This window comes from Thalassophryne amazonica, chromosome 19 (genome assembly GCF_902500255.1).
Source record: "Thalassophryne amazonica chromosome 19, fThaAma1.1, whole genome shotgun sequence".
Lineage (NCBI taxonomy): Eukaryota > Metazoa > Chordata > Actinopteri > Batrachoidiformes > Batrachoididae > Thalassophryne > Thalassophryne amazonica.
This window is the reverse complement of record NC_047121.1, coordinates 12,942,385-12,964,597: the sequence shown is the minus strand read 5'-3', so window position 1 is coordinate 12,964,597 and position 22,213 is coordinate 12,942,385. Positions and strand designations below refer to the sequence as shown.

Below are 22,213 nucleotides of genomic sequence, written 5' to 3'. Positions count from 1 at the left end.
TTGCGTTGTGATCTTAGTGTGTTTCGTGCTCCCCGGATTCCTGGCCTGGTGGTTGACCCAAGAATTGCAGCTCACTGTGGACCAAGCCAGAGAACAACGCAAGCAACGTCAGAAGAGGTTTATTCATAATGTGAATGAGACAGATGGACACCCTCATATATACCATACTAATATGTGGTACAGATATATTCATTTATTGGCTATGGAATTACGTTACTAATTGTTATGTTTGTTCGCAAATACCTATATCCTCAACACACCCAGCTCTGACGGCTAAACCGTACCCTGCTAGGGTGACAGAATGTCTTATCATACGGATGCATAATCAAACTGTATTTCGGGGGCAGCAGTTCTCAGCAAATCTGATAAGATGTAACACCACTTGCCTCAGTGCAACCACTTATATGATAGGGATTTCAACAGAGGACGTACAAGCGTGCCCAAGTGCTGCTCCATTGACTAGACTGAAGGGAAACGCAAAAATATCATCACGTTAAATTGTCATCACAACGGCCATTCCCAATTTGCTTTTACGGGACAGGGAATAAAAATGTAGGTAAAATTAAGAAACGTCTGTGTACCCAAACGTATGTTTTATCAAATAATTTAAGCCTAACCAAAACATAATATGTGGATGGTACTTATCTTCATCACATTGGACGGGGATGTAATTATACAGGCTCCTGTCCATGGGGAACGGATGAATCATGTGCTTATGTTAGTAAGTTTTGCTACCACCTGTAAATGGTACTCCGGTGTATGATGACATCTATTGGCTTTGTGGTTCCAGACTGTACATGAGTCTCCCACCAAATTGGGGTGGTGTGTGTGCACCTACCCAGGTGACTGACCATACATATGTGGTAAGACCTCCACAGAGAAGAATGGCAGCACCAGACGGAGGAGATTGATATACCCAGACCACATAATCACATGTGGGGCTCGGATGTACTAAAGGACCAAAAAATTGTGGTCTGTAGGAGATAAAATAGCACATTCATTGTTCCCTGGATAGGAGTGGGAAAAAATTCATTAATGATTGAAACTCTGAATTATCGATTGGGTCTGTTCATGAATGTAACTAAAAAAATAGTAGCAGCTCAAAACACTGAAATAGATGCTTTACGTACCATGGTGATGCAAAATCGCATGGTTTTAGACTTGCTTACTGGTTCACAGGGAGGAGTTTGTGTTCTGCTGAACACAACATGCTGTACTTTCATCCCAGACTCCATTCATTCAGTGGATATGCAGGACGCATTGGAAGAGCTGAATAAACTTTCGTGATGCAATGCATAAAGACACCCTAGCCGTGAACGGTGGAATCCCTGGTCCTGGTTGACTTCAGGACCATGTTGGCAGTTACTATTGAAAATGGTGACACCAGTTATTATAGTCCTAATTCTGATTGGACTTTGCATGTGTTGTGTGATCCTTATATCAAAACAATGGGTGGCAAAATGGGTCAAATACATTTGTACAGTGTAATCTGGCCTTCCAACAAACTATGCCAAAATATCAAGCATTGAAACAGTCAGACCTTAGTGGAGAAAACTGTAATGACTGTACTGAGAATTATGTGATATTGAAAAGCTCACAACTACAGTTCAAGCTTGAACTGGAGTTGTGAGTTAACACACTCTTAGCCTATGAAGCTTTAGCTGAAAAAGTAATAAGACAAGTGGTGTAGTCGAATAATACAGAAAAACGGTTCATTTATACCAGTCGGTAGGAGTGATGTATGGTGGTGGTGTGGTGATAACAGAATCTTTGACAGACTGCCACAAAATGTGTCAGGTTATTGTGCATTAATATCATTATTGTTACCCATGACCCCTGAAGACGTTACGACATATCCAGCCTCTCTTATTCCTGAGGATTGGCAGAAAGGCATAGCCAGACATAGAGTAAAAAGAGATTGGAAAGGAGTAGGAAATCCAACATATATTGATGCAATAGGAGTCCCCAGAGGAGTGCCTGACGAGTATAAACTGGTTGATCAAATAGCAGCTGGATTCGAATCTTCCATCTGTTGGTGGTGTTCAATTAATAAAAACGTGGACAGAATAAACTAAGTTAATAAACTAACTAACTAAGCTGGGTGATGCCTACTGTATGTTTAACAGGTGATAAACAGGTGGGAAATGTTAAGGATTTTATATATATATATATATATATATATGTTATCACTGTTAAACATTTGTACCTTTTGTCTTCTTTCTGATGAGAACGGTGTTGTGCTGTTTGCACTTAAACCCGAGAATGTACGTGTTATTCAACCTTGTTTTAGCATGCTGGGGTCAATCTGAACTGGGAATGAGAAGCTGGATGTACTTATTATTATTCTGATTGTGATGTGATGCTTAGCGTGAAGACCAGGACACTCCAGGCAGATGCACAACAGCTGATAACTGCAACAGACGAACGAGATGTGCTGACCTCCGACGATAAGAGTAAAGAAAGAAACTGTTTTTCCTTACAGCTGCGCTTATTGACGTATGTGTTTATGTTACGGGAAGAAACTTGTCTTGCGTCATTCCCCCCACCCTTAGGACAAGTTTTTGTTTATGTGATGAGGGATTCACTAATAAAAAGAGCGAAGCACAGGCCAGACTTTAGTGTAGCTTTGGTGTACAGCCTGGCCGCACTCCGCGGTAAATTTGACTTCTTGTCTCACTGGTGTTTCTTGACCTCTGTTTGTCTTGTTAAAGGTTTTAAAAATGTTTGGAGGAGAAAATACCCAACAGAAGTAACAAAAAAAAAACCCTAAACCCCCCACCTGGGTGCAGAGGTTACCTGGGAAACGCCCAGCATAACCGACCTGCACCACCCCAGCAACGCCAATGGCAAACGGCACAGAGGCGTGCCAAGGCTGGAGGTTGCAAAGAGAATTAAAAAAAATACCCCAAACCCCCTCCCGGTTGCAGAGGTTACCTGGGAAATGCCCAGCATAACCGACCTGCACCACCCCAGCAACACCAATGGCAAACGGCACAGAGGTGCGCCAAGGCTGGAGGTTGCAAAGGGAATTAAAAAAAATACCCCAAACCCCCTCCCGGGTGCAGAGGTTACCTGGGAAATGCCCAGCATAACCAAACTGCACCACTCCAGCAACGCCAACAACGTACAGCTCACATGGCTGGAGCCAGAGGAGAAGAGAGGGCACAACAAAAACACACAAAAAAAAGACAAAACAACCCAATTACCCCCCCATCACCCCCCAGAGGACCGTCCAATCAAACCCTGGGAGGTGAAACCAAAATAAATAAAAAAGAAAGACTAACAGACTAACATAAAGTCACCAGGGTCAAACTATGCTCCAGACAGCCTGCATTTTCAACTTCAGACCACAGACAGTGCTTAAAAACCAACAAAAACAACAAATTAACCCCTGATAAAAACACCCTATACTAAAACAAGAAACGGATAATAGACCAATAAAAAAAACTACCATTGGCCTACATCGTCAATCATACATCAATCATCAATCAATCAATCAATCAATCAATCAATTTTTTTATATAGCGCCAAATCACAACAAACAGTTGCCCCAAGGCACTTTATATTGTAAGGCAAGGCCATACAATAATTATGTAAAACCCCAACGGTCAAAACGACACCCTGTGAGCAAGCACCTTGGCTACAGTGGGAAGGAAAAACTCCCTTTTAACAGGAAGAAACCTCCAGCAGAACCAGGCTCAGGGAGGGGCAGTCTTCTGCTGGGACTGGTTGGGGCTGAGGGAGAGAACCAGGAAAAAGACATGCTGTGGAGGGGAGCAGAGATCGATCACTAATGATTAAATGCAGAGTGGTGCATACAGAGCAAGAAGAGAAAGAAACAGTGCATCATGGGAACCCCCCAGCAGTCTACGTCTATAGCAGCATAACTAAGGGATGGTTCAGGGTCACCTGATCCAGCCCTAACTATAAGCTTTAGCAAAAAGGAAAGTTTTAAGCCTAATCTTAAAAGTAGAGAGGGTGTCTGTCTCCCTGATCTGAATTGGGAGCTGGTTCCACAGGAGAGGAGCCTGAAGCTGAAGGCTCTGCCTCCCATTCTACTCTTACAAACCCTAGGAACTACAAGTAAGCTGCAGTCTGAGAGCGAAGCGCTCTATTGGGGTGATATGGTACTACGAGGTCCCTAAGATAAGATGGGACCTGATTATTCAAAACCTTATAAGTAAGAAGAACGTGCAAACTAAATACCACCGGGGCTGCTACAACAGGCGTCAGAGCCCGCTGCGCGGGAGGAGACGGGGCTACAGCCGTAACAGCGGGGTGCGACACGACCCAAGCTGTAAACTCCGCCATGCGCGCACCAACACGCACAACCCGGGCGGAGCGCACCCGCAACTGATCCCAGATCAGCTCCAACATCTGCTGCAGCCTTCCCGGCAAAAATACCGTCTCTGCTTCCACTGGTCCATTGTTAAATGGCCAGAGACTACTGTTATGTTACGGACGCGGGCGGAGAACCGACCCAGCGTTTGAAGGACCAAGCATGAAATAAGCAGAGCACGGTTCAAAGGATAACAGAATTTAATAAACATAACAGTGAGTGCTAAACAACCAAAAATGTCCGCGGTCTGGTGAGGTGAAAACACAGCGCGCGCTCTCAACAGCGCAAACGGTCCGGAGCCACAGCAGTTCGGACCCCAGGGACCCCGCCGACACCCCCCAGGTGGCCGCGACAAACCGAGTCTGAAGAAAGAAAAACATGAGGTGAGTCCAACTCCACACAGAGAGGACACAACTCAAAGGTGCACGCAATCAGCAAACACTTCCTAGCTTAAATCTATACATCAGCTTCTCACCCTGCAGGCACGGAACAACTCAGTTCAAATCTCCACTGCAGCAGAAGCTGATTAGACAATTAGCATAACGTGACAGCTCACCAAATCCACTGTCATTACTTCACAAAAGTCACCAAAACCAAATTACCTCAGGAAGTGTGCTGAAGAGCATGAGACCTCACCCAATCCTCCTTCACAGACTGTGGCGTCAAACCTGGAGCGGTCTCTGCGTCCGTGATGGTGAGATTGTTCTCCTGACGTCGATCTCACACATCTGCTCACAAGGTCGAGTCTCTGGCAATCACACACTGTGCATTCAAGGTTTAAATGCAGCAATCTCTGATTAAGGACAAAATACACCACAGCTGTGAGTCCTGATGACCTGCATGTGATAACAAGCCTCAGGTGTTCAGGGTGAGGTCCTAATGCTCAGCCACTCAGTCCTGAATGCATACCACCTGGTGGGAGAAACAGAAAACAAAAACCAAGCCAGCCAAACACCCCAGCCCACAACAGAACTATTGATATGTGAATGGACAACAGATCAGTGGATACAAAAACAGTGACACATTTCCGGTGATTTCCAGTAGTGAATTCTGTCTGTGTGTTTATGTAATAACAGTGGTACTTGTAAATTCCCAAATGTATTATATACAAATACTTCAGCAATAAGGAAAGTCATTAACTAGAAACTCTTGTATGAACACATTACTCATTGTTATTTTGCTCATTTACAGCCAAAATGGAAAGTGATTGTGAAATAGTAACATAACCTGATCACCTCGCATACATACATACATACACACTCACATAGACTTTATGACCAACTAAAACTTCTTCAGGTTAGTCTATAGCTGTTCTACACTAACATGGTGACATAATTATCACTTATCGAAAAAAGAAATACTTTAAAATATTACCATATTTGGGACAAATAATAAAAGCAGAACTTTTTTCCAACAATTATGTGACACAAACAGACCATTTCTATATCATGAACATCTCATTATCTGTTTCGTCACAATATATCCTCACATAAACAAAACAAGGTAATTGGACAAGACAAATGTTATCTTGTTATAATGACAAGATAACATTTGTCATAATGTTCATATCATCCAAGGTCTTCAATTTCATCCTTTTCACAGGTTATAAGAAGTCTTGACCAGTCTCTCCAGTCTATCTTGGATGAAGGCATCTTTTGCTTCTTGACCTTTTGCCTCGGCATTCAAGTCATCACCTGCTATGGCTGTTGTAGTACCGCCTGATGAGAGAATGATCATTAGCTCTTTGTTATCAATGGAGAATGGTTGAGAAAGCTATTAACAGCATCAGTTGCCTCTTGAACATCTGTTCACTCTTTTGGACCTCTCGTGGGCGTACATTTTTGTGGCATGTTCCAGGATTCTTACCAACATCCCAGGACGAGTAAGACTTTTAAAATCAGTAGAGTTATTACATACAATACATCTAATATGATTTACATGTTAAAATGCCCATGTGGGCTGGCTTATGTTGGTAACACTACAAGACCTTTAAAAACAAGAATTTCAGAACACAGATCTAAGATTCGCTATATGACACGAAAGTCTCGTGGCAGTCATTTTTTTGCTAGGACAACATAATGTCAGCTCATTCAGTTATGTGGGTATTGAACGTGTTCAACTTAACCATCAAGGTAGGACATTAATCAGCTGCTTCTCAAAAGAGAAGCCTTTTGGATCCATACATTCACTACACTCTCTCCCAGAGGTTAAATGAAGATTTTGATTTGAGGACTGTTTTTATGATATTTTTCCACTGTGACTGCGTTCCCTCACTCTGCTGTGTATATGTCTAGTTATATGTTTATTTATATTTCTACACTTGGTGTTTTATTATTGTTGGTATCTCTGGCTGTGGCACCTACTATATTGCTCTCAGTAGACTAAGATATATTTATATATGGTTAACATTAATATATCATTACAATACTGTATGATGGTTCACACCTGAGTTGTATTTTGTATTTGTGATAAGATAACTATTGATTGGATTTTATTCTTTTTTTATCATCTACTGCAGGGGTAGGCAACCTGTTCCAGAAAGAGCCATGAGGGTGCAGGTTTTCTTTGCAGCCACTGACTCCACCAGGTGATTTCACTGATTAACTGATTCCATCTGCTCAAAGTGATATTAATCAGTAAAATCACTGGTGGAGTCAGTGGCTGCAAAGAAAACCTGCACCCTCATGGCTCTTTCTGGAACAGGTTGCCTACCCTGATCTACGGGTTGCATGTCACGTGAGTGCAATTAGTTTCAGTACATATACAGTTGTGTTTGGCACCAAAAATATGTCTGAAGAAGGCCACGCCCAACACATCACTATTAGTGTCTATTAAATATTTTGCATGGGAGTGCTGAAGCTGTGCAGATTTTTGCTTTAATTCCAGGATTCTCATCAGCCATATTTGCCATACTCAGAGTAGCATTTAGGTACTGTGATCTGATATGGGTCTTCACCCAATGTTGAAATGCTTGGTGAGAATGCCAGATGCTACAGTGCCACTGGTTTCAGTCATCCTGTGTATTTCTGAATGCCGCATGAAGGTTTCTTCCATAGATTTGTCAACTGCTGCCCTATTGCCTGGCACACAGGATCTTTCCCTTTTCTTTATCAAGTCCAATACTCCTGGATGTGAAGACTATATGTTTGCCAGAAGCCAGAGAAGTAAGACAGGTAGCAGGCATAGTTATGGCCTCCAAATACAAAGAAGAGTGGCATCATCAAGGTAAGTGTGTGACTGTATATGTTCTTCTACCACAGCTTCTACAACCCCAATTCCAATGAAGTTGGGGCGTTGTGTAAAATGTAAATAAAAACAGAATACAATAATTTGCAAATCCTCTTCAACCTATATTCAATTGAATACCCTACAAAGACAAGATATGTAATGTTCAAACTGATAAACTTGATTGTTTTTATGCAAAATTTGCTCATTGTGAAATGGATGCCGGCAACAGTTTCAAAAAAGCTGGGACGGTGTATGTTTACCACTGTGTTACATCAACTTTCCTTCTAACAACACTCAATAAGCATTGGAACTGAGGACACTAATGTTGAAAGCTTTGTAGGTGGAATTCTTTCCCATTCTTGCTTGAGTATGACTTCAGTTGTTCAACAGTCCGGGGTCTACATGTCGTATTTTGTGCTTCATAATGCTCCACACATTTTCAATGGGCAAACAGGTCTGGACTGCAGGCAGGCCAGGTCTAGTACCTCACGCTTTTTACTATGAAGCCACACTGTTGTAACACGTGCAGAATGTGCTTGGCATTGTCTTGCTGAAATAAGAGGGACGTCCCTGAAAAAGACGTTGCTTGGATGGCAGCATGTGTTGCTCCAAACTTGGATGTACTTTCAGCATTGATGGTGCCATTACAGATGTGTAAGTTGCCCATGCCATGGGCACTAACACACCCCCATACCATCACAGATGCTGGCTTTTGAACTTTGCGCTGGTAACAATCTGGATGGTCTTTTTCATCTTTTGTCTGGGGACATGCCGTCCATGATTTCCAAAAACAATGTGAATGTGGCCTCATCAGACCACAGCACACTTTTCCACTTTCATTTGTCCATTTCAAATGTGTTTGGCCCCAGAGAAGGTGACGGCGTTTCTGGATGTTGTTGATGTATGGCTTTCACTTTGCATGGTAGAGTTTTAACTTGCACTTGTAGATGTAGCGATGAACTGTGCTGACAATGGTTTTCTGAAGTGTTCCTGAGCCCACACGGTAAGATCCTTTACACAATGGTGTCGGTTTTTAATGCAATGCCGGCCTGAGGGATCGAAGGTCACGGGCATTCATGTTGGTTTTCGGCCTTGCTGCTTACGTGTAGAAAGTTCTCCAGATTCTCTGAATCTTCTGATTATATTATGGACTGTAGCTGATGGAATCCCTAAATTACTTGCAATGAACGTTGAGAAACCATTGTTCTTAAACTGTTGGACTATTTTTTCATGCAGTTGTTCACAAAGTGGTGATCCTCGCCACATCTTTGCTTGTGACCGCTGAGCCTTTTGGGGATGCTCCTTTTATAACAAATCATGACACTCACCTGTTCAGTTAACCTGTTACCTGTGAATGTTCCAAACAGGTGTTCTTTGAGCATTCATCAACTTTCCCAGTCTTTGTGCCCCTCTGTCCCAGCTTTTTGAAATGTGTTGCAATCCATTTCAAAATGAGCAAATATTTTGCACAAAAACCAAATGTCTAACAGTTTGAACATTAAATATCTTGCCTTGTGGTGTATTCAGTTGAAGAGGATTTGCAGATCATTGAATTCTGTTTTTATTTACATTTCACACAATGTTCTAACTTCATTGGAATTGGGGTTGTACCTTCTCCTGAGATACATCCTCAAGTTTGATATCAGGTGGGTCTTATTCTCGAATTCAACAAACAGTCTCTCCAAAGTTTCAAACATCATTAAAAATTTAATTTTCGCTGACAAATAAATAATAGTGACTTTGTGTCATGATCTGGGGGTATTATGATTAGTTTGATACCTCATATGTGTAGTATGGATGAAAAATAGCTGAGAAATTGAAGAAACCATCACAGTGAATGGTTTGCACATATTTTGGTGAAACAAGGGTTGTCAGATGATAGTCTTAGAAACTGTCTGAAGAGTAGTAGCATCATTATTGTCCATTTGTTTTGTGCATTAATGTATCTGAGTGTTGGCTTATACATTTTGGGGTGCATTTCTATATATAGGCAATAACAGTAACACAAGACACTCACTCACTCACTAATCTTCAACTGCTTTTCCTGGTTGGGCGGGGGCTACAGCTCCAACAGGGAACCGCAGACTTCTCTTTCACGTGCCACATTGACCACCTCTTACTGGGGGATCCCGAGGTGTTCCCAGACCAGTGTGGAGATATAATCTCTCCAGCTAATCCTGGGTCTTCCCCAGGGTCTCCTCCCAGATGGACGTGCCTGGAGCACCTCCCTAGGGAGGCACCCAGGAGGCATCCTTACCAGATGCCCGAACCACCTCAGCTGGCTCCTTTCAATGCGAAGGAGCAGCAACCAAATTTATTGACTACCTCTGGGTGAATTTCAGGTTCAGAATGGTGCACTACATTAGGGGGAGAAAAATACATTTTGGTTGCCAATAATACTAGTAATAGTGGGTTTAACTAAGGGCGGCATGGTGACTTAATTGTTAGCCACTGTTGCTTCACAGCGAGAAGGTCTTGGGTTCAATTCCACCTGTGGCCTTTCTGTGTGGACTTGCATGTTCTCCCCATGTTTGTGTGGGTTTCCTCCACTCGGTTTCCTCCCGCATCCAAAGACATGCAGGTTAGGTGGATTGGAATCTTTAAATTCTCCATGGGTGTGCGAGTGGGTGTGAATATGTTTGTTTGTCTGTTCGTGGCCCTGTGACAGACTGGTGTCCTGTCCTGGGTGTACCCCGCCTTGTGCTCTATGTCTGCTGGGATTGGCTTCCCCCCCCCACGACCCTTAATTGGACTAAGCGGTTGAAGATGAGTGTGTGTGAGCACCAACTCACAACAAGGCTGCCCCTAAGGTCTAACCTTACCAATCCCTAGAGCAAGGACACAGGTGACAGTGGTAAGGAAAAACCCTCTGATGATATCGGGGAAGAAACCTCAAGCAGATCAGACTCAGGGGGGTGACCCACTGCTTAGGACATTCTAACAATTACAAGATTTTGCAAAGTTTTACAAAACAGAACATAACACAACAAAAGATGAATTTGATGAGAAATCCATGCAGGCATCCAGTGCACAGGCAGGGGTCACTCAGCTAGAGTTTTAACTAAACCTGCCTTCTGAAACATGCCCCCAGAGGCCTGGCATGTGGAACCTAATTCTTACCTCTCGCTCACATTGCCTCCGGTGTTACCATTGCAGGGTACAGATGTGGGACCCACAGAGAAACCAAGTCATTAAAAAGATACAAACCTCTCTCAGTGGCCATGGAGCTCTGCGGCTGCGGTTACTGAAACCCTGCGGCGCTGCGGATTTTTCCACAAGAAGTCTATCCTTGCGGGCTGTTGGAGCACTCTGCATCAAAACATAGTCTCTGGATCTGTTGCCAGAGTTGGCCGCAGCTCCGCACAGCAGACAGGGGGTGGTGTGAGTGGCCCGCTGCAGCGCTTACCAAGCCCACAGACTCGGTAAGCACATCGGAGGCAGTGAGAGCGAGGCCTTAGTGGGGGAGGAAACACTTACAAGGAAATCTTGTGGCAACATAAGTCAGAACAGAGGCAAATTGGATGTTGCTTTTTATTCATATAATTAAATATAAATTAAATGTATATTTAATTTGTAAATAAAAAAACATGAACACAGGTCCTCTCAGCATGTCATTATATGTGCATGCATGTCTATATGTTAATTAGTGAGAAAGAAAAAGAACAGAAATTCTTTATCTCCTTCAACCAAACAGATGGACCAGAAACATTGTTCTCCAGCAAACAGGGAAAATTATTATCTGTGATTCACAATAAAAATACATTGTACACAGTTACTTTCATGGCTAAATTTACAGTAACTTACTGGCACCCCAGCTGGTACTTAGTGCTTCCAACACGAGCAAATTCGAATTTGCAATTAACAAACATCCCCTCACACAGTAAAATCACCAGTGTAAAACTAACACAGTGACAGTGTTAAATTAACACTGACAGTGTACATATGGTCCCACATGTACACTGGCAGTGTTAACTGGTGATTTTACTGTGCAGTCCAGGGTGTGCCTCGCCTTTTACCCACTGACCACTGGGACAGGATCCAAACCCCCTAATTGGAATAAACAGGTAAAGAGAATAATGGCTGCAGTCCTTTCATTTCACTTTGTAACTTGCAGTAAATTGCAGTTTGAAACCCAGTATGTGCTTCAGACGACTCAAGACAAGTAGTCTGAAGCACACAGGATACTGTGTATCAAACACAATATTTGTTGACTGGCATTCAGTTAAAAAGTAAGAAATGTTACCTCTTGTTTGTAATTTATTGCATAATAAGTATTTCCATCAAGAGGTTTATGTTGCTCTCGAATTGCATAATATAATGGTAATGATTTTATGCAAATCATGTAATGATAGTAGCTGCCGCTAGGTGGTGACAGAAGAGAAACATTCGCAAACATTTATTTTTCTTTTCTGTGTGTCACACATACACACAGACACAGAAAGAATGAAACCGTGAATGTGCACGATGAATCAGGTCCGTATCTTTGTTTCTGTGCACAGGCTGATCTTTGGACCTAATCCACCTCTGACAGACCCACTGAAAGCAGATCAGGAAGCGCGCTGCCCCCAAACACTGAAACCACAAGCTGCCTGAGCTGGACTCTGCAACTAACTGCGTTGCGTGTCTGTCGCGAGCTTTTCGAACAAGATGATTTTAGAACTTCATGAGTAGCAGATTTTATTTTATTTTATTTTCAATTCATTGAAAATTACAACAGCAGCTGGTAATGATGTGTAGTTTTGGGTGTTTTGTGACCTTCACTTTGGTTTTTATTACAAATTCACACAGTTTAAGTTTGTTCAGACAAGAAGGACTGGAATTTTTGGAGAATATTTTAAAATATTATAATAGAAATGGAACAGTCACAACAGACAATCTAGAAAATTTGCTGCTGCTAATTTCTGCCAGAAGATCCGATCTAATAGAAAATGACAATCCACTGGCAAACCAGGAGGTGAGTTTTACTGATTCATATAATGATACTGTGGGTTAAAAAAAAAAAAAAAAAAAAAAAGGAAAAGGGGGGGGGGGTGTGATTTTACAGTTTTGAACTTTTTTATGTTCCATTGCTGGTCTGTGGTCAATATTGTATTTTTTTATATTCCTTTCTCTTCACAAAAATATTAATTATAATGTCACAAAAGCATATCGGTTGTATTAATTTTCAAACTTTTTAAAATTTAATGTGGACAGAAATTTCAAAAACTGAAGATCAAGCTAAATACAAATAAATCTTAAGCAGGAATGTTTGGAATAGATATGAATTATTTTATGTAATTACCTCCACCAACAAAGTTGGAGGGGGTAATGATTTCACCCCTGTTTGTTTGTTTATAAACAGCTTGGACCCCACAATTTTTCACATATCATTATGCAATTTTTACTGAAGATTCAAATCCTGATAGCCAAGAACTAATTCAAATTTCAAGGTCAAAGGCCAACGTCAGGAACAATCTTGGAAAATTGGAAAAATCCCTGTCTTTAATATTGAATGAATATTCAAAAATTCCCAACTCAAAAAAGTCAAAAAAGATCACGTTTCTTTCATATTTGAGAGCATTGTGTGGGATGGTATCCTTTATCAACTGACAAAGTTTGATCTGGATCTGATCCAGATTACAGATTTTGTACCCATTTAAATTAACATTGAAAACCCCATTTAATGTATCTTTTACATTATATCTTAGTCAAACATGCCTCAATCACTCTATTTTTGTTTGTTTGTTTGTTATGGATTTACCTACACTACCAAAATTCCAATTTCCAATTTTATACCTGTCTATCTTTTAGTTATCAGTCGGGAACCAAGTGCCAAAAAGCAATGACAAATTGTGCATAGCAGAGATAATGAATTTTCTGTGAAAATTATCTGAAAAAGAATTCAGAAATCGAAAACATTGAAAGAAAAAACTGACACCACCACCGAAATCTTTGATTCAAGCGCATGAACTAAATACATACTCCTGACATTTGATCACATCTAATTTAGTTTATGAAAAGTCTCTTCTGGACTTTGACCTTGAAATTTTTTCCAAGGTAAAAATTTGTGGAATTGGAAACTAGTGTTGGTGGAGGTTTGCACTCTACCACTGTGGTGCTGTAGTTATAAGACACTGTGAATATGAGAAACTATACACTGAGCCTTAATAATTACAATTATAAATAATAACTATAATGAAAGCATGTGTCTATAAGAAAATGTGTGTGCCGCTCAGTGTCCGTCAGCGGAAGAAATCTTGTCCCACTTTGGCTTGGTGAATGTCAGCGAGCTGAATGTGCAGGATCTGGACAAGATCTGTCCCGCTGTATTGACTCAGGTGCTGTTGCCCTCCTGCCCCTACATCTCCTCCAAGACTGTGCAGCCTGTCGACTACACTGGTAAGTTGCTTCATGTCTCCTGGTTTATTTGTTAAGTCCCCCCACAGCTCAAATATTCACAGTTCATGAGGGTTTGTTGAGTTTGGTCTGGTGGCACTTTCTTTCCCAGAGATGTACATGACAGATTTTTGCATTTAGGTAAAAGGCTAATGCTGCTTCATTTGTTTATATTGTACTTACTAAAGACCCAACCACTGGAGATTAACTGGCTGAAATGCGTGCAAAGTTAAGCATTAAGGATTTGGTTAATGTTCTTTCATCATTCCCCAAGATGAAGGATACATCACACATCCATAAGGAGATCATATCCAACAGTCCTCTGGATGTGAGTAAAAATTTAGTACTCTCAGGTTAGGTCAGGTTTGGGCTCATGCGCTGGTGCTCTATGACGGTGCATCACCACAGCACGGAACTATCCCAGGCAGGGGCACATTAACACCACCCGAGGCCCCTGAGCCCCCCCAAAGTCTCTGCCACAGCTGCGACATATAGTGTATATAGATAGCTACAGAGCATCCGCACAGTATTCATAGCGCTCTTACAACCTTATTCCACAATGGATGAAATTAATTTTATTCCTCAAAGTTGTACACACCATACCCCATAATGACAATGTGAATAACTTGAGGGGTTTTTTTGTTTAGATTTTTGCAAATTTACTAAAAATATTTTTAAAAAACTAAGAAATGACATGTACATACATAAGTATGTACTTACAGCCTTTGCTATAAAGATCAAATTTGAACTCAGGTGCATCCTGTTTCCACTGATCATCCTTGAGATGTTTCTACAGCTTAATTGGAGTCCACCTGGGGTAAACTCAGTGGATTGGGCATGATTTAGAAAAGCACACACCTGTCTACATATAAGGTCCCACAGTTGACAGTGCACGTCAGAGCACAAACCAAGTATGAAGTCAAAGAAATTGTGTGTAGACCTCCGAGATAGGATTGTCTCGAAGCACAAATCTGGGGAAGGGTACAGAAACATTTCTGGTGCTTTGGTCCCAATGAGCACAGTGACCTCCATCATCAGTAAGTGGAAGACGTTTGAATCCACCAGGACTTTTCCTAGAGCTGGCCACCTATCTAAACTGAGCAATCGGGGGAGAAGGGCCTTAGTCAGGGAGGTGACCAAGAACTTGACTGTCACTCTGTCAGAGCTTCAGCATTCCTCTGTGGAGAGAGGAATCATCTCTGCAGCAATCCATCAATCAAGACTGTAAAGTAGAGTGGCCAGATGGAAGCCACTCCTTAGTAAAAGGCACATGGCAGCCCACCTGGAGTTTGTCTAAAGGCACCTGAAGGACTCTCAGACAATGAGAAACAAAATTCTCTGGTCTGATAAGACAATGATGGAACTCTTTGGTGCGAATGCCAGGTGTCATGTTTGGAGGAAACAGGAGAGAAATGACCAAAACTGCCCAGCTATTTCATTCAAGAAATTTACCAGCTCTGCCATGAAACATTCATTCATTTAACAGCTGCTTATCCAGGTTGCGGTAGCAGCAGAGCAATCAGCTCAGGCCACACCTCCCTATCATCTGCCAAGTCCTGTAACTCTTCCCTAGGGGATCCCACAGCATTCCCAATCCTTCTGGGAAATATAAGCATGTCCTGGGTCTTCCCCGGGGCCTCCTCCTTCTTGGATGTGCCTGGAAGACCTCCCAAGGGAGACCAGGGGACATCCTCGCACAGAAATAATTCAATAAATATAAGACATGGGCCAGGGTTGTAGCTAGGATAAAATTTTAGCGTAGTGGTAATGTCAAGGGAGCGAAGCAACCGAGGGGTGGGGGGGATGGTGCGGAAGGGGGTAAGCTTTTGAAAATTCAAGCTAAAAATTGGCCATTCTAGGGGTACCCAAAGGGGGAAAGCCAGGTACGACAGCCCAAGTCCCTTCATCATGGCCAGAAGGCTGGGGAAGTTTGTTGAGTGGGCAATCTCATTCTGGGTTAGCCAGTACATGACCCTCAGTGAGGCAGTCGGAGTCCGTGGACATTTTTAAGTCAAGACTTAAAACCTATTTTCTTCTCTTTCTTATTAGTAGTTTTTATTTTGTTATGTTTTATTCTTGTACTTCTGTTTAGGTATTAATTAGGTATTTGAATTTTTTTATTTTTATTTATTTATTTTAATGTTTTATGGTCTGTTTGAGGCACCTTGAGACAGCTTTTGTTGTCATTTGGTGCTTTATAAGCTGATTAAATTGAAATTGAACAACATTTTATTGAGTCTTAAAGTAAATAAATATAAAATTGGTTACTGGATCCTTAAACTCTGGACATAATAAACTCTACATGGTGGATCCTTGATCTCTGGACATAAACAGAAATAAAATCTGTTAGTTTTTGTCAAAAGCATTTCCTTTCAGACATTATTATTGGCATGAATGTCTTTCCATATCTATGAGCTGAGCTCTTGCACGTCAGGTTCATAAAGAATGCAGGACGTCTCATTTTGGGGGGAAAAAACGTATTAGTCCAGGGGTGGGCAATCGTGCCATGAAGGGCCGAAGCACTGCAGGTTTTCCTTGCTACCAATCACCTCAGCAGGTGATTTCATTAATGTTCAGGTGTTTCAGCAGGTGATTTCATTGACAACCAGGTGTTTATGTTCAAGGGAGAAGCTCATCAGCAACCCACCTGCTGAGGTGATTGGTTGCAAGGAAAACATGCAGTGTCTCGGCCCTCGTTGCCCACCCCTGTTTTAGTCGATTGTAGTTTATTGTCTGTATTGCAACATTTGTAAGAGGCATCATTTTATTTAAAGTGGCAATTCGTTTTGAAGTTATTAATTCCTAGCGGACTCTGTCTCAGCAGAGAGCCGTGCAGCGTTTGAAGCTGTGCCAGTGGAACGGAGGACAATTCTCGTTTCTCGATTGCAACAAGACATGAGTCCCAGTTAGTGACTTTAATCCACACAAAAGTGACTCATGATATTTTAATGGTGAATCAAAGAGCCACAAGCCATTGAATCGAAGCATTGCTTCGATTCACGCTTCAAACTGGAGTCGCGTTGCAGAAACGGTTGATTACAGACGCTGTATTGAAAATAAGCGTAAAAGTCCAAAATTATAGCATAACGGGCCATAACGCAAGTTTGCGCTAGCTAGAACCCTGAAATGGGCTATACATTAAGAGTCTATTCCATGCTCCTTTCCGGCACCATGGAATAGACTTTACCAGGGACGCTGAGTAGTGTGATGCCCCTGTAGTTGGCAAACACTCTTTGATCCCCCTTTTAAATATGGGGACCACCACCCCAGTTTGCCACTCCTTAGGCACTATGCCAGACCTCAATGCAATGTTGAAGAGATGTCTCAACCAAGACAATCCCTCCACACCCAGAGCCTTCAGCATTTCTGGACGGATCTCATCAACCCCCCGGGCCTTGCCACTACAGAGTTGTTTGACTACCTCAATGACTTCCACCAGGGAAATAGATGAAAATCCTCCATCAGCTTCCAGCTCTGTCCCTACTACAGAGGGCGCTCCAGTCTGATGCAGGAGTTCTTCAAAGTGTTCCTTCCAGCGCTGGATTACATCCTCAGTTGAGGTCAACAGAGTCCTATCTTTACTGTAGACAGCTTGGATGGTTCCCCATTTTCCCCTCCTGAGGTGCCTCATGGTCCGCCAGAAGCACCTTGGTGCTGACCGAATGTCCTTCTACATGGTTGCTCCGAACTCTTCCCACACTCACTGCTTTGCCTCCCCCACAGCAAAGGCTGCCACCCTTCAGGCCTGTCAGTACCTTGCAACTGCCTCTGGAGTCCTCTGAGATAATATATCCCAGAAGGACTCCTTCTTCAGTTGGATTGCTTCCCTGACCACCGGTGTCCACCACGTTGTTCGATTGAAACACTATTTTCAATTCTAAATGAATTCAATAATTGCTCATTTCACAAGCTACTCAGGTGTGCTAACCTGTGTTAAGAAAGGTGCTGTGACAAATGATGCCATGAAAGTAAAGTGTCTACTCATGTACATATAATCCACTAACATAATCATGTACTTTTATATTTGAAAAAAGCAATTTATATCTGTGAATAAAGGCCCCTTCACACATGGTGTGAAGTTTGGATGACGTTTGGACAAATATGGCAAAGCAGTGCAAAACAGTTTGAATTTGCGCACCATGAAACCTCGCGCCGATCCTGGTGCGAGAGCTTGTGCATGCGACGGCGACTGTCGAGCAGGAACAACAGCTCACAGCTGCTGCAGCTGCTCGCATTGTGTTCCACAGGACAAGCTGCACCACATCGTGCTGCTCATGTGCAGGAAAATGAAATAAAACCAGCTGTATAATTTGTGAATATCACTGGGTTTATATAAATAATACATAAAGGGGGGCACAATACAGAAACCTGCGGTTAAATAACCCTGGTTAAAAAAACACCACTCACAGGATCTGAATCCACACACTCTGATTACCAGACAGAAACTCTACCACTGCACCACAATCACTATCACATAACAGGGGAGTGAAATGACTACAATCAACAAGCAGACAAAAGTATTTACTAAAAAAGAAAAAAGCGCTGAGATAACTGACCAAACAGCATTTGCTATGGTGTATTTCTACTGCTATGTGACTGAAAGTGGCGTATTTGTTGTACTGTTGGCCTGTCATGCGGCGCCCTGCTCACTGTCCTGTCAGACAGATGTGATGGTCTGGTGCTACTGGAACAGCCTGTCAGTGTACGCGCTCTACCGCCTGTTGCAGAAGCAATATATGTTTTATGTTTTCAGTGTGAGGACTGCGAGCGCACACACACACATGTCCGTCAAAACACGGTGCATGTTCTGCAGCTCTGACATCCAGACCAGAGATGTCGACCGTTTATTGATGCTTATTGAGTGTTGTTAGAAGGAAAGGTGATGTAACACAGTGGTAAACATACCACTGTCCCAGCTTTTTTGAAATGTGTTGCAGGCATCCATTTGAAAATGAGCAAATATTTGCACAAAAACAATAAAGTTGATCAGTTTAAACATTAAATATCTTGTCTTTGTGGTTTATTCAACTGAATATAGGTTGAAGAGGATTTGCAATTCATTGTATTCTGTTTTTATTTACATTTCACACAACATCCCAACTTCATTGGAATTGGGGTTGTAATACATGCAGAGGTCAACCTGTTTTTGGACGATTTATTTTTTTGGTGTGGAGCTTTTTTAAAAGTTCAGTCTGAAGGTGATTCTGAAGAAGCTGTGGGGACACAGCCTTATGGTTTTGAGCCTTATTTAGACCACAGTGAGGGAGATGAAACCTTGGAGGAAAACCTTCAGTCTGACAACAGTGACAATATTGACAGAGTTCAGAACACAGAATGGTAATTATAAAAATAAATAAATAAATAAATAAATAATGCAGGCGATTTCAGCATGCGGGTGGAGATGATAAACTGTTTTTTTTTTTTTCTTGTTCTTGTTGCTTGTTTTTGTTTTGTTTTGGGGTTTTTTTTCCAGCTCTTTGGTTGTAATCAACTGAGAAAAAAGTTTGTTTACTATCTGTGACATCAGAGAAAAGTGATGTGGCTTTTTTATTTATTTATTTTTTTTCTTAGAAATAAGTACATACATTTCAAATCTGAAAAATGACACAAGGGACTGAAAATATCAGTTATTTTAAAAATAAATCTTGTTTCCTTCTTGAATACAGTTAATGTACTGTATGTTAGTAGCGTAACATGTTATTATTAAATGTTAAAACCATTCACACACGGAGTAAATGTATAGTCTTACCTGTCCGTTTCAGTAAGATCATCTTCAGTCTGATGAAAACATATCCACATTTGGAAAACTACATCTGAAAATAATTTAATTCCTGGTCCTGGCTGAAGAAAAGTCCCTTTGTGGCACCAACAGTTTGGTGCCAGGTTGCAGCGCTGGCACATGTGTAATCTGTTAACTGTGTCTGCTGGTTTGAGTCTCTGTTGTACCGATCCGGGACTGGCACGGTCAGCTACATGTATTATGTTGATTGCGTCTGCGGATGATGGTTCGAGTCTCTGCTGCGAACAGAGCCTCCTCTTCTTCCACCGCAGGCCGTTTTGCACCGCAAGTCGAAAGACTCACTGCCCCTCATCTGCTCATAACATCTCATTCTGCATGCGATGAAATTATCCCATGATCCACAAAATTAAAAAATAAAATAATGTGGAAATCAGTGGTGGGCACAGCTAATCAAAAAGTTAGCTTTGCTAATTAGCGGTTAGTGGATGAGTGGAACTGTGCCCACCACTGGTGAAAATACTTAGTTTTGCCTCCGTGTGGAGTGGAGAAGTCGTGAAACACTGTGCATGTGCGCTCGTCAATATAAGTGTTCCACCTTCCACCTGCCAATGAAAAGGATTCTGCCAAAGAGAATTAACCATGCATTTAACCCCAGCACTGGCCCGCGATTTGTTGTGCCAGTGCCACCCACTGTGTCCCGCTGGATGCTGTACTTTGTGCCGCTGGATGCTGCATTATATAAAATAAATATTTCGCAGCGGATTAATCATTTGCTCTCAGAGTTTGACTGATGAAACCACCTCTAATCGCTTCCAGAATCACAGAGGAATTTTCTGCAACTGCAGCTTGTCTAAAAGGTAATTATTTGTAATATTTATATTGCAATAGCGTGGTAAAATTGTTGCATTCCTTCTTATGAGTATCTGTAAAGTTATGTTTATGATAGATTTAACATCTCATCATAATCATTCAGATGAGCTGCACTGCGATGTGCTGTAATGATGCAGTGACTCGCACTGACACTCACTGTTTTTGAATTGTTTGTGCAATGTTCATGTGAAGTTCACATAATTAATGCGTGCCAGAGATTTTGAACATTTCAAAATTTTCTTTGTGCACTTGCAACATGCACAGTTGATAACAGTTTACAATGACTTTACTCTCTGGCATGGCTGATTGCGTACCAGTGCACGGATCAAATTCGTGCAAGTGTCAAGGCACCTTAAGGAGAATTTGTGCTGAATTTTGTGCTTCTATCACCATTTGCAGGATTGTTTCAGTTATCTGCTGCACTATATATAAGACTTACCTTAAATTTGCTTGGTTATCACTGTAACAAAATACAGATTTTGCAATTATTTTTTTCAGTAATAGCGTCTTGCGCAATAACATCTTGCCCCTTTAAGTAACAGACATAAAAATATCCACATCAGCGGATAGTGTAAAGTATCATTCTTGCATGACTGGAGAAAAAGTTTGTTTCATTTATAATCTTCTTCTGTCTGTTGCACAGATCTCAAACAACCTGCAACACTTACAAAATGAGCTTGCTATCAGCTTGCTATTGCTATGAGCTTGCTATTGCTGTTATCAGAAGGATAACAGTCCAAACACAATTTAGTGGATTTAAGCCACTTCCCTTGTGCCTCTTTGTAAAAATACAAGTCAGCTGGTGACACACAGCCACCACCAAAGAGGAAAACACACTCTAAGAAATGAAACACAGGGGTTTTAAATGTTATTAATACTATTATTTTCAATATACTTGCAATTGTTAATTTTAGGGATTTAAGTTATAATGTTTCATTTGATTTAATTAATATTGTTTTGCACTTAATTGACAATATTATGTGGGAAAAGTTACCTTAAGTTTATCAATTAAATTCAATGTTTTATTTCTTAGAGTGCAGGAAATAAACAGATTACTTTGAGACAAGAAACGTTGCTGATGTCAGACGGGGTGGTTTGAGTATCTCAGAAAGATTTTCATGCATAGCAGTCGACAGAGTTACAGAAAAAAACCCATTCTCTCGATGCCATGGTAACTGGGATCCCTGTAGTGGAGGAATTCAGTTGTTTTTGACTGTTACCATAGTAAGTCACAGTGTCCAACGACGTGTTCCATTAGATCCAATAGAAACTTGAAGCTTCCAAATAGTTTTACATTAAAGTTTATGTACACACACACACACACACACACACACACACACACACACACACACACACACACACACACACACACACACACATATATATATACACTCAACAAAAATATAAACGCAACACTTTTGGTTTTGCTCCCATTTTGTATGAGATGAACTCAAAGATCTAAAACTTTTTCCACATATACAATATCACCATTTCTCTCAAATATTGTTCACAAACCAGTCTAAATCTGTGATAGTGAGCACTTCTCCTTTGCTGAGATAATCCATCCCACCTCACAGGTGTGCCATACCAAGATGCTGATTAGACACCATGATTAGTGCACAGGTGTGCCTTAGACTGCCCACAATAAAAGGCCACTCTGA

General features: G+C 41.5%; 1 protein-coding gene across 1 annotated transcript in view; it reads left to right on the top strand.

Annotated features, from left to right (window-relative positions):
- Window positions 1-12,154: 12,154 nt before the first annotated feature.
- Window positions 12,155-22,213, top strand: part of LOC117500919 (zinc transporter ZIP8-like) — a 55,426-nt gene continuing 45,367 nt past the window's right edge. Inside the window, 2 exon segments of the mRNA XM_034159706.1 lie at window positions 12,155-12,521; window positions 13,783-13,945. Of these exon segments, the coding sequence (XP_034015597.1) occupies window positions 12,294-12,521; window positions 13,783-13,945 (391 nt within the window). The 5' untranslated portion in view covers window positions 12,155-12,293.